At 44.0% G+C, this 13,758-nt stretch overlaps 1 protein-coding gene across 1 annotated transcript in view; it reads right to left on the reverse strand.

The window, feature by feature from the left end:
• cp (ceruloplasmin) overlaps positions 1–13,758 on the reverse strand; it is a 58,114-nt gene that overhangs the window by 37,293 nt on the left and 7,063 nt on the right. Inside the window, exons 3-7 of the mRNA XM_043702682.2 lie at positions 12,558–12,770; positions 9,008–9,187; positions 3,715–3,969; positions 1,275–1,443; positions 513–652 (exon numbers count right to left, since the gene is read on the reverse strand). Of these exons, the coding sequence (XP_043558617.2) occupies positions 513–652; positions 1,275–1,443; positions 3,715–3,969; positions 9,008–9,187; positions 12,558–12,770 (957 nt within the window). The remainder of the gene's footprint in view (positions 1–512; positions 653–1,274; positions 1,444–3,714; positions 3,970–9,007; positions 9,188–12,557; positions 12,771–13,758) is intronic.

Consider the following 13,758-nt stretch of genomic DNA (forward strand, 5'->3'; position numbering starts at 1 on the left):
GCCCCAGCTTGTTCAGCCTCTCCCTATAGCTCAAATCCTCCAACCCTGGCAACATCCTTGTAAATCTTTTCTGAACTCTTTCAAGTTTCACAACATCTTTCCAATAGGAAGGAGACCAGATTTGCATGCAATATTCCAACAGTGGCCTAACCAATGTCCTTTACAGCCGCAACATGACCTCCCAACTCCTGTACTCAATACTTTGACCAATAAAGGAAAGCATACCAAACACCTTCTTCACTATCCTATCTACCTGCAACTTCACTTTCAAGGAACAATGAACCTGCACTCCAAGGTCTCTTTGTTCAGCAACACTCCCTCGGACCTTACTATTAAGTGTAAAAACCCTGCTCTGATTTGGTTTTCCAAAATGCTGCACCTCGCATTTATCTGAATTATGGACGGATGAACGTTAAAAGTGCTGAGACTTTGTTGTATGGTAAAATACATCACTTATCAGAATGGAATATCAAACTGGAGCAATTGAAGAAATTTCTCAATATAATCTTTACCAAGTATTCCAAGATGCTGTTCCTGTTGCGTCCGCTGCTTCTGCGTTTTAAAAGTGTCACTTGTGTATTCTCTGTAAACAGCTTTTTTGTATTTTCCTCCAATTCTTTTCTCTCCTTTTTCAAAAAATGTCACAGAATCACTGCAGGTACAAGAGCATAATGCAATTAATGAAGATTATATTACGCCCTCCACAATTAATGTTGCTGTTCACCCCATTCTCCTTTCTGCTCAGTCAAGCCCCTTTCTCAAGATGGCCACTGGTTCAGTTCAATCAAGAATATGGGGATTCAGATTCCTCTTCGTACATATGTCTGTTTGTTTTAATTATGTGTTGGACGTGGGTGTCTCTGGCTAGAGCAACGTTTATTGCTCGTTCCCTAATTGCCCTGCGAAGGTGGTGGTGAGCTGCCTTCTTGAGCTGATGCAGTCCATTTGGTACATGTCACTGATGGTGTCACTCTGCATTGGAAGTCAATTGTCCAATCAACCAGTGGCAGATAGAAAACCATGCACTCACTCAAGTGGACAGAAGCTCATGCAACCACACAAAGAGAGCCATGGTTTCCGCATTCATTTCCCAGTGAAGGAACCTGCTAGCAAGGGGGCTCTGTACTGGGTTTCTATGATTCTAAGAAACACATCCCAATGCATTCGAACCAATATCATATCCCAAGTCTAGAAATTTGTCCACAGACTGACATTTTCTCCTGGCTTGGCTACTTCTCTTGCACATACATACACAATGGCTTCCTGCAACATACCTGTGTGGACTGGTTAAAGGCTTTGCTGTGAATTGGTCCAGACCAGATGGTGCATAGTCCCAGATGATTTCCTCTGCAGCAATGTAATAGCGTCTTTCATTTCCTTCACGCGTAGGCTTTTTGGTTTTCTTTTCATAGTCTACAACATCAAATAAGGCTTGCATTCCAGCTATAACCATAAAAATAATCACGGTTATTATCGGGAATGGTGAGTGGATGCCTAAGTTAGAAGGCCAAAGGTTGGAGCTTTGTGGTGAACAGTGACTCTTTGGCACTTTCTGCCTTGGAGACTGTGGTGTTAGACTCAGTAATTTCTGGAATTGGATTTAAGTTTGGGAACACCGAAGTTCTGATTCAGAATATTGGACTAAAGACCAACAGATTACTAGTGTCCAATAGGTATGGGGTCCTGAACCCATTGTAAAGATATTGGGGGCCCCAGAAATGGAGATTGCACATTCTCCCCGTGTCTGCGTGGGTTTCCTCCAGGTGCTCCGGTTTCCTCCCAGAGTCCAAAAATGTGCAGGTCAGGTGAACTGGCCATGCTAAATTGCCTGTAGTATTAGGTGAAGGGGTAAATGTAGGGGAATGGGTCTGGGTGGGTTGTTCTTCGGAGGGTCGGTGTAGACTTGTTGGGCCGAAGGGCCTGTTTCCACACTGTAAGTAATCTAATCTAAAAAAAACTGCACTTAATGGTAATTGTGGCCCTATCGGACTAAAAGTGTATGCAAGGAGGAGAAAGTGAGGGCTGCAGATGCTGGAAATCAGAGCTTAAAAATGAGTTGCTGGAAAAGCGCAGCAGGTCAGGCAGCATCAAAGGAACAGGAGAATCGACATTTCGGGCATAAGCCCTTCTTCAGGAATGAGGAGGGTGTGCCAAGCAGGCTATGATAAAAGGTAGGGAGGAGGGACTTGGGGGAGGGGCGTTGGGAATATGATAGGTGGAAGGAGGTTAAGGTGAGGGTGATAGGCCGGAGAGGGGGTGGGGGCGGAGAGGTCGGGAAGAAGATTGCAGGTCAAGAAGGTGGTGCTGAGTCTGAGGGTTGGGACTAAGAAAAGGTGGGTGGAGGGGAAATGAGAAAGCTGGAGAAATCTGCATTCATCCCTTGTGGTTGTAGGGTTCCTAGGCGGAAGATGAGGCACTCTTCCTCCAGGCGTCATGTTGCCATGGTCTGGCGATGGAGGAGGCCAAGGACCTGCATGTCCTTGGTGGAGTGGGAGGGGGAGTTAAAGTGTTCAGCCACAGGACGGTTGGGTTGGTTGGTGCAGGTGTCCCAGAGGTGTTCTCTGAAATGTTCCGCAAGTAGGCGGCCCGTCTCCCCAATGTAGAGGAGTCCACATCGGGTGCAGCAGATGCAGTAAATGATGTGTGTGGAGGTGCAGGTGAATTTGTGACCGATATGGAAGGATCCCTTGGGGCCTTGGAGGGAGGTGAGGGGGGAGGTGTGGGCGCAAGTTTTGCATTTCTTGCGGTTGCAGGGGAAGGTGCCGGGAGTGGAGGTTGGGTTGGTGGGGGTGTGGATCTGACGAGGGAGTCACAGAGGGAGTGGTCTTTCCAGAACTCTGATAGGGATGGGGAGGGAAATATATCCTTGGTGGTGGGGTCTGTTTGGAGGTGGCGGAAATGACGAAGGATGATACGATGTATCTGGAGGTTGGTGGGGTGGTAGGTGAGGACCAGTGGGGTTCTGTCCCGGTGGCAATTGGAGGGGCTGGATTCAAGGGCGGGGGAGCGGGAAGTGGAGGAGATGTGGTGGAGAGCATCGTCAACCACGTCTGAGGGGAAATTGCGGTCTTTGAAGAAGGAGGCCATCTGGGTTGTTCGGTATTGGAATTGGTCCTCCTGGGAGCAGATGCGGCGAAGGCGAAGGAATTGGGAATATGGGATGGCGTTTTTACAGGGGGCAGGGTGGAAGGAGGTGTAATCTAGGTAGCTGTGGGAGTCAGTGTGTGCATGCTGCTTCAGTGTCTGATGGAAGTTCAACCCAAAATATAAGTAGAATAGTTAATCAACCAGCCCTTTAGAGAGTTATTCTATAGTGGGTTGGGGTTAAGGGTTAGTCTGAACATCATGTAGGGTTGTCTGGCTTGATAATTAGGAACTTTTGCAGAGATGCAGGTGACTGAAAGATCACTACCAATTCCAACCGCGACTCACACCTTGAATTGCCTTTTGTCGCTTTCTGCAAACCATTTTCTCAGATTAGGGAGACCAGAACAAAGAGGGTAGAACTTTAAAATGAAAGATAAATCATTTGAAAAAAAGAGGTGCTGGAAATTTCCATTTCCATTGTCCCCATCGAGTTGGATAAGGATATCAAGGAGTATGGATCAAATATGGAAGAAGTCGGAATTTTACACATTCCCAGCCCTCTTCAAAGACTTTTCAAGCACAAAAAAAAGCACCACAATTAAGCATGAAAAATAAGAATTGTCCTACCTTCTACATGGTCATTGACTTGACAACTGAGCAGCCACTTTCCTGGATTCTTGGGCACCATTACAGCTGTGACAAACGTGGCAGGAAATAGGCTGATAGTATCAACGTGCTGATGCCTATCAATCAGAGATTGCCCAAGGAAATAGGCAGAGTGTATGTCCACCTCATTTCCCATTCCAAACAGATACCAGACCACTTTGTCCCCAGTGAACATAGAGAGGCCAGGGAGGTTTCCATAGACATATCCATTAATGGCTGTAAAGAAATACATAGAATGTAAAATTTAAAAAATATTTTCGATATTGATCCATCAGCAACATCAATGCTTTATCAAACTTACACTATCTCCCACATCTCCAACCTGCCATTACTGCTCCTGCCAACACAGCACCATCTCCTCTTTACTCCATCTTTTCTGCTCTCTTTGGTTATCCCAATCTGTACAATATCCCCTGCATACATCTAACCCAACCTCAGCCCAAAATAATAACAGCTTCTCTTAGCATTTGCCACCTATTACTCAAGGGAGGTTCTGGAAGTCTGAACCACAAGGATTTCTCCGACGTTGTGGGGACCCTGTGTAGTTCTCCATCCGCGCCTTTACTGGAACAACTGAGGACTAATCTGTTGTAAACTAATACCATTTATGGCATATCTTCTTTAATAAATAAAAATGAAGATATTTACTGTTACAATAGTTTTTCTTTTAATTCATTCATGGGATGTAGGCATCTCTAGTCAGGCCAGCAATTTATTGCCCATCCCTAATTGTCCAGATGGCTGCTAAGATTCAGTCACATTGCCGTGGGTCTGGAATCACATGTTGGCCAGATCAGGTAAAGATAGACAAACAGGAGGCTGGAAGAACACAGCAAGCTAGGCAGCATCAGGAGATGGAGGAGTGAAAGTTTCAGGTATAGGAATACCCAAAACATTGACTTCTTCACCTCCTGATGCTGCCTAGCTTGCTGTGCTCATCCAGTCTCCTGTTTGTTGACTTTGGATTCTAGCGTCTGCAGCTTTTTTGTCTCAGACCAGGTAAGGATGGCAGTTTCCTTCACTAAAAGGCATTAGTGAACTAGACATGGTTTTTCAACAATCAACAAAGATTTCATGGTCATCATTAGACTCTTTTCAGTGAATTCAAATTCCGCCATCTGCCATGGAAGGATTCAAAAACGCATGTTGCCAGGATGTGACCTGGGTTACTGGATTAATAGGCTTGTGATAACACCACTAGGCCATTGTCTCCCATTTACTTGCCCGCTCACTCCCTGAATCCCTTGATTTTGTGAGAGACCAAAAATATGTCTGCATTAGCCTTAAATATAGTCAAGGAGCAGGAACTAGGTCTGAGAGATGAGATGAGCTCAGAGATAGCTTGAGGAAAGATAAGAGAGAAATTAAAGAAATAGTTCAGGGCTTGGGAAGAGGGGAGTTTAGTTGGGTGGATTTTTTCTATAAACAAAACTATCCAGAAATGTTATAAGGCTATAAGATAAGGAGCAGAATTTAGGCTGATAGGTTTCTCAACCCCATTCTCCCGCTTTCTCCACATAACCCTTGATACCCTTGAACTCAAGAACCTATCTATTTCAGTCTTGAATATAATCAATGACTTGGCCTCCACAGCCTTCTGTGACAGTGAATTCCATAAATTTACCACTCTCTGGCTGAAGAAGGTTCTCCTCATCTCCATTCTAAAAGGTCTTCCCTTTACTCCAAGGCTGTGCCCTAGTCTCTCCTACCAATGGAAAAATTTTTCCAACATCTACTCTGCTCAGGCCATTCAGTATTCTGTATGGTTCAATTAGATCCCCCCCCCCCCCCCCATCCTTCTAAACTCCATCGAGAATCGACCCAGAGTTCTCAAACGTTCCTCACATGTTAAGTTTTTTATTCTTGGGACCATTCTCGTGAACCTCTGGTTCAAGTGGGACTTGAACCTGGAACAAAGGCAGAGACACTACACTGTACCACAAGACTCCTTTTTTCCCTCAAACATTGTTGCAGCAATGTTATTATATACCTTTGGAGCAGGTGAGACTTGAACCTAGGTCCGCTGGCTCAGAGATAGGAATGCTACCTCTGCACCACAAGGGGGCCTTTACGCTGGTCGAATGGAGGATTGTGACAGAGGCAAGAACAAAGTCGACACTAGATACAGAGCTGCATTAGTTCCTCACCTTTTATTGCAAGTTGCTGGATTCTTCAGTTCATTGTTTGGGAATGCATGAGACAGACATTGCTTGGCATTGATGTAAAATGGCCTTATTGTCCACAGGAATACTACAGTGACCTTACAAGCTGCAAACCTGGTCAATCTGCACTGATGAGTGCTCAATGTAATGTAGGGTGAAAACTCCAATATCGTGAACAAATACTTTCTGTGTCAGAGAGGTAGAAAGATGCTTTGGAGAAGCAGAGATGTGATGACTGAAAGACCAGATAGCCGAGTTCAATGGAGGCGAAGGCACTCATTCACAGTGACAGGAGTAGAAAAGGGTCAGGACGTATGGTTGGAAGATGAAGAAATATAGAAAATAGGAGCAGGAGTAGGCCATTCAGCCCTTCGAGCCTGCTCAGCCATTCAATATGATCATGGCTCAGCATTCAATTCATTACCCTGTTCCTGATTTTGTCCTATGTTCTTTGATTGCTTTAACCCTAAAAACTATATCTAACACCGTCATGAAAACATTCAGTGGCAAAGAATTCCACAGGCTCACCTCTCACTGGATGAAGAAATTTCACCTCATCTCAGTCTAAAATGGCGTACCTCATATCTTTCAACTGTGACCCCTGATCCTGGACTCCCTGGTCATCAGGAACATCCTTCCTGCATTTACCCTGTGCAGTCCTGTTAGAATTTTATCGGTTTCTATGAGAACCCAAACCTCACCCTGCCACATTCTTCTAAACTCTATAAGATGAAAGGACCATAGGATATAGGAGCAGAATTAGGCCATTCGACCCACTGAGTTTGCTCAGCCATTCGATCATCATTGATATGTTTCTCAACCCCATTCTCTTGCCTTCTCCATGTAACACTTGATCCCCTTACTAATCAAGAACCTACCTATCTCTGTCTTAAATATATTCAATGACTTGGACTCAAGATCTATCTGCAGCAATGAGTTCCACAGGTTAACTACTCTTTGACTGAAGAAATTCCTCCTCATCTCAGTTCTAAAGGGTCATCCATTTGCTCTGAGGCTGTGCCCTCGAGATCTAGTCTCTCCTACTTATGGAAACATCCTCACCTTATCCATACTATTCAGGCTTCTCAGTATTCTGTCAGTTTTAATTAGATCCATCCCCCCCCAAACCCCAATCCTTCTGAGCTCCATCTAAGTACTGGCCCAGAGTCCTCAACCACTCCTCTAATTGACAACCCTTAATCCCCATGAGCATTCTTGTAATTATCGTCTCAGCCACCTCCAAGGTCAGCGCATCCTTCCTTAGATAGAGGGACACAATATTCCAAATGCAGTCTGACCAGAGCCTTACACAGCCTCAGCAGTACATCTCTCTTCTTGTATTCTAGCCCTCTTACAATGAATGCTAACATTGCAATTGCCTTCCTAACCGCCAACTGAACCCACTTTAAGAGAATCCTGAGCTAGAACTCCCAAGTCATTTTGTAATACAGATTTCCGAAGTCTTTCCCCATTAACAAAATAGTCTATGCCTCTATTCTTTCTTTAAAGTGTATAATCACACACTTTTCCATGTTGTATTCCATCTCTATTTCTTTACCCACTCTCTGAGCCTTCTGCAGTCTCCCTGATTCCTCAACTTCCTCCACCTATGTGTCTTCTGCAAACTTAGCAACAATATCCTCAGTTCCTTTGTCCAGAACATTAATGTATATAATGAAAAGTTGTGGCCCCAACACGGATTCCTGTGGAAATCCACTTGTCACTGGCTCCCATCCTGTAAAAAGATCCCTTTATTCCCACTCTTTGCATTCTGCCAGTCAGCCAAACCTCTATCCATGTTAATCCCCTGCCCCTATCACCATGGGCTCGTATTAAGCAGCCTCCTGTGCGGGTCCTTGTCAAAAGCCATCTGAAAATCCAAATAGATCACATCCACTGCCTCTCCTTAGCCTAACTTGCTTATTACCTCCTCAAAGAATTCTAACAAATTTGTCAGACATGACCTACCCAGCCTTATTTTAAAATGCATTTCCAATACTCCGCAATCTCATCCTTAATTATGGACTTTAAAATCTTATCAATAGCCGAAGTCAGGCTAACCAACCTATAGTTTCCTGTCTTCTGCCTCCCTCCCTTCTTAAACAGGGATAATACATTAGTCATTTGCCAGTCCTCTGGAACCCTTCTTGACTCCAGTAATTCCTGAATGATCATCACCAATGCCTCTATAATCTCCACAGCTATCTCCTTCAGAACCCTGGAATATAGTCCATCTGCTTCTGGTTATTTATCCTCCTTCAGACCTTTCTGCTTCCCCAGCACCTTCTCCTTAGTGATGGCCACTGTACTCACCTCTGCCCCCTGAAGCTCTGGTTTGCTGCTGGTGTCTTCCACTGTGAAAACTGTGCAAAGTACCTATTCAGTTCCTCCGCCATTTCTTTGTCCCTTTATTATATCTCCAGCCTCATTTTCTATTGGGTCAATGTGCACTCTTGCTTCTCTTTTATCTTTTGTATATCGAATAAAATATCATGCAATCTTCCTTTATATTACTAATGAGCTTAACCTCATTTTTATCTTCTCCACCCCCAACACCTCTATTGCTTTTCTAGTTAACCCCTATGGTATTTAAAGGCTTCCAATCCTCTGTCTTCCCACTTATCTTCACAAGTGAATATAGCTCCAATGATCCAGCACATAAGGCAACGTGACTGGCATAGTGGCTCAGAGCACTGCTGGCTCACAACGCCAGGGACCCAGGTTTGATTCTAGCCTCGGGGTGACCATCTGTGTGGAGTTTGCACATCCTCCCCATGTCTGCGTGAGCTTCCTCCAGGTTCTCCTGTTTCCTTCCACAATCCAAGAAATGTGCAAGTTAGGTGGATTGGTCATAGTGTTCGGTGCATTAGACAGAGGGAAATGGGTCTGGGTGGATTACTCTTTGGAGGGTTGGTGTGGACTTGTTGTGCCAAATGGCCTGTTTCCACACTGTAGGGAATCTATGCAGATTTTTTACTGTAAAAGAGAACAGTTAGCAAGGACAAGATGACACAACAATTTGTGCAAAAGAGGACCATGGGGTTCTGTGAAGTTAAAACCATTACAATCAATGCACAATAATGGTTTCTTACAGTGCAGTTGGTTACTTTCCATGAAGTCTTCATCCTCTATATTCACTTTACTTGGAGTCGTGCAATAAGTTCTGATATTGTCTTTCAGATACCAGCTGAGGTTTTCATCGACCACTGAGAACATTAAGGCAAACTCTTCATTCGCAGCCTGATTCTGATGCTTCTTGCCAGTTAGAACACCTAGGAATCAACAGGAAAGTGGAACTGACTAATCACACTTAATTTCACAATTTATTTTTATTCATTCACATGACTGGGATATCACTGGCTGGGCCAGCATTTATTGCCTAGTCCTAATTGCCCAGAGGGCAGTTAAGAGTCAACCCCATTAGATTCCCTACAATATGGAAACAGGACCTTCAGCCCAACAAATCCACACCGACCCTCTGAAGAGTAGCTCACCCACACCCTTTCCCCATTCCCCATTCCCCTACCCTATATTTACCCCTGACTAGTGCACCTAACACAGTGGGCAATTTAGCATAGCCAATTCACCTGGCCTGCACATCTTTGGATTGTGGGAGGAAGCTGCAGCACCTGGAGGAAACCCACGCAGACACAGGGAGAATGTGCGAACTTCACACAGACAGTCACCCAAGGTGGGAATCCAACACAGGTCCCTGGTGTTGTGAGGCAGCAATGCTAACCACTGAGCCACCATGCCACCTCAAATTGTTGTGGGTCTGGAGTCACATGTAGGCCAGACCAGGTAAGGATGGCAGTTTGCTTCCCTAATGGACATTAGCGAAGAAGATGGGTTTTTCCAACAATTGTCAATGGTTTTGTAGTCATCGTTAGACTTTTAATTTCAGGTTATGAATTTTTATTGAATTCAATTCTACCATCTGCTGTGGCAGGATTTGACCCCAGGTCTATGGATTAATAATCCGGTGATAATACCACTCTGCCATTTATGGCCACCACCTCACCCATTACGCCCCCATCCTTTCTGTGAGCTATACGGTGAGTAAAATGGGAAAGGTCAATTTGAATTGTAAATTATTCATAGTTTAAGGAAACAAAAATTACATCTATTAATGACAGTCTCAGGCCATTCCTTTTCACAACCAACAAATTAATTTTGAAATTAAAAACAGGGAGAATGTTGGAGAAACACAGCAGGTCTGACAGCAACTGTGGAGACAGAAACTGAGTTAATGTTTCGGGTCCAGAGTGACATCTTGATTTTTATGCACAATTATTGAGGAAGCATCACCTCACCCGAAATGGGTTAACTCTGATCTCTTTCCACAGATGCTGCCAGACCTGCTAAGCCTTTCTGGCAACTTCTGATTTGCAGCATCTGCAAATAGATTTCTTTTGGTCACAATTAGTGACTGTTATGCAAATAAACACAATCAGCATTTTTTTAATACCCAAGTATGTCTCATAAGCAGCAAATGTATGAGTGATCAGATGGAGAAGGAATAAACAGAGCATCAGATTAATACCATATTTTGCTTTGTGTAGTCTCATAAGAACATAAGCGATCAGAGCAGGAGTAGACAAATCAGCCCCTCAAGCCTGCAATGCCTTTCTATAAGATCATTTCTGATCTGCCTCAGGTCTCAACATCTCTTTCTTATCAGCTCCTCACAGCCCCGAGCTCCTCAATATTTCAAAAATCTGATCCCTCCTCTTTAAATATTTGCATTGATTTGGTTATCCTGTTCTCTAAGGTAGAGAATTCCAAGCAGTCACTACCTGTTGAGAGAAGAAATTCCTTGGCATTTCAACATCCTGTTATTCTGTAATGATGTCCCCTAGTTTGAGACTCCCCTACTTGTGCCAACATATTCTCAATATCTACCCCGTAGGATTCTCACGTATTACAATAAGATCACCTCTCATTCTTCTGAATGCGATTGAATAAAAGTCTAACCTGTTGAGTTATATTGCGTCAACCTCTTCATTCCAGGAGTCAATCTAGTGAATCTCTTTCAAACTGTCTCCAGTATAGTCTTTCCTAAATACGGGCACCAAAACTGCACACATTATTCTAGGTGCAACCTCTTCAACATCCAATTGTTTCTAACAAGATTTCTCTGTTGTAAATAGAAACATTTAAGAGGCATCTTGACAGACATATGAATGGGCAGGGAACAGAGGGACACAGACCACGTAGGGGCAAAAGGTTTTTAGTTTAGAAAGGCATGTGTCAGCACATGGTGGGCCAAAGGGCCCATTCCTGTGTTGTACTCTTCTTTTTTCTTTATTATCCCTGAGTTTGTCTTCTGTGTGCTAACCAATCCTCAATCCATGCTAATACATTACTCCTAATATCGTGAGCTCATAACGGTGCAATAACCTTTTATTGCTACCTTATGAGAATCTAAATATTTAGTCCTGCGTGGAAGATATCATCTCTGTCAATTTGGATGAAATTTTCTCTCAGACTGAAATATTGGTCTCCTCCTTACACTTTTTGGCAAAGTTTGGATTTTATTGAGTTTTCGAGAGGGTTTCCTTCCATGAAGCTGCATGTTTTCCCATTCAGTCATCCCGGATTTGCCTCATTAACCACTCACCTGGATCCTGTGGTGCCCGTCTTGTCCCATGCCAGCTCAATTCTACCACTCACCATAGAATTCAGCACTGACAGGATATAGACCAACAACTCTGGTACTCACACCATCTTTAACAGGCTCTTGTGCACCCATTAGGCATTGTCAGTCTGCAGCTGTCCTGTGCACTTGGTGATGTTTTCCCAAGAGGTGGCAGATAGAAGGAAGTTGGCATCTGGCTTTGTGGACAGGTTCCTGGTGGATGTGCTGGTACAGAGAGAGATGCCCTCTTCCCTCCAGGACCATCCACACCATCAGATCCTGCCAGCCTGGCCCCAGGGTCATTGCAACCTCAGCCATCTGGCGGAATGCCTAACAGTGAAGGAAGAAGGTCAATGACCTTCTCCACTTTGCCAGGGCACGGGCCACCACCCTCTATCTGGGGTGTGTGCAGTTGCTGCCCTGAGATTGTTGTTGGCTGACATCCAAGATGGCGTCATGATGGAGGAAGTGGTGAGCTGGGGTGTCCAGGTACCTGCTCTGACTTCCGTGTCGGGAATTCTCAGCGTCCCGTTTCCTCGCAGAATTAGGTAGGATAAGAAGCTATGTAATATCAGGATGAGGTGTAAAGTTAGTGAGGCTGCATTTGAAAATACAGGCGATTGCTCCTGATATCGAGAAAGGCCTTGCTGGACCTCTCAAACAATTCTTCCAGATTTTCCAATATCCCTCATCGTTCAGGCCCCTATGAGGTTCCGCCTATTAACTCTGCTTCACTCCACAGAAACAGCCTGACTTGCTAGTGCTTCCAGCATTTCCTGCCTTTTTACTTGTCCATCAAGCAATGTTCTGGAATTGCTGGAGGAAGCAATTCCAGTACAGATCACTCCTGTACAAAAGGGGACAGTGACAAACATCCAGCTTTTATATGTTAAACTTCACCTCTATTCTTCCTTCATGTCAAACTATGAGGTTCTCCAGTACAACGTGTTACCACCAGTATACGTTGTGTGTGTCGACCTCGTCATAATTGAGTCAATCATTACCTTTTTTGCAAATAATCAAAGGTCCAATAAGTCCAGCTGCAACATCCTTGGGTGCATCAATATGTGAGTGATAAATCCTTGTCAAACAGTCTATGTCACTCTCAGCTGGGCTTTGATCTTCTGTTAAATCCCATTTGTAAGTGTAATTTGTTCCTGGGTTTACATGGTCATCTAGTTTCTCTCTGGCAGTGGAGTTGTCAGGATAAAATGCACCTGGGAAAGCAAAGGACAGGATTAATTATACGCTACGTCACACTAATATCCTGCTCATAGTTGCAAATTGGTACCACATTGAAAGTTTCTTTTTTTGTCTTTTTAAGTTTCAAGAAACTTAATTTGAAAGCCAAAGACAATAATACAGAACACTGCAAAGTTTGAAACCAGTGACCGTTGCTTTTTTTATTACTATTAGGAGTGCATATAGCTTCATGTTGAATGTTTGAGCTTGAGTGAACTAACAAGGGATTGAGAATTGGAAGAGGTGATATAGCATGAAGAAGCTCTGAGAGAGCTGTGGTGTTTGAGATTACGAAGTAAAGATGTCATCGTCCCCTCTCATTGGAGGGAGACAATTGGTTATGCTTTCACTCGTGTCAGACAAGGGATGATGTTGAGAAGGTGGGACCTTCATGTTGACTTCAGTCAGGTTGGGAAATTAATTCTCATTGGTAGTTTTATTCTACTTCGCAAGTCAGCCATCCAGCCAACTGAGCCTTTAAAAGGAGAAAGGGCTGGGGGGTATGTGTGAGTGGAGATTAGACCAAGGAGAGGATATATGATGTGGAAGCTATGGTTGAAGTATAGCCACTGTTATAATGTAGGAAATGCACCAGCCAATTTGTGGACAGGATGATGCCCACAAACAGTAATGAGATAATTGGCCACTTGCAATATTTTAGTGGTAATGGTTGAGGAATAACATAAAAATTCAGAGCAGAAGTAGGCCATTCAGCCCTTCCAGCCTGCTCCACCATCCCGTAGAATCATGGTTTAAATAACTGAGGGCCAAGACACTGAAGAAATCTCTGCTACTCTTCAAAAGAGTGCCATAGGATTTTTAAAATGTATACTTCAGAGAGCAGAGGTTTGGTTTGGGTTGCACCGCTGAAAGTCAGTGTGCGATAGGGGCATTATTGACTATGGGGCAATTGTATGGTTCTTCCTCAATGTGAGGCAGTGTTGAGGAGAAGGTGGCCCACAC

The sequence above is a fragment of the Chiloscyllium plagiosum genome, unplaced genomic scaffold (genome assembly GCF_037043375.1).
Source record: "Chiloscyllium plagiosum isolate Xiang-an unplaced genomic scaffold, Cpla_swu_hap1 HiC_scaffold_13, whole genome shotgun sequence".
In the NCBI taxonomy this organism is placed as follows: domain Eukaryota; kingdom Metazoa; phylum Chordata; class Chondrichthyes; order Orectolobiformes; family Hemiscylliidae; genus Chiloscyllium; species Chiloscyllium plagiosum.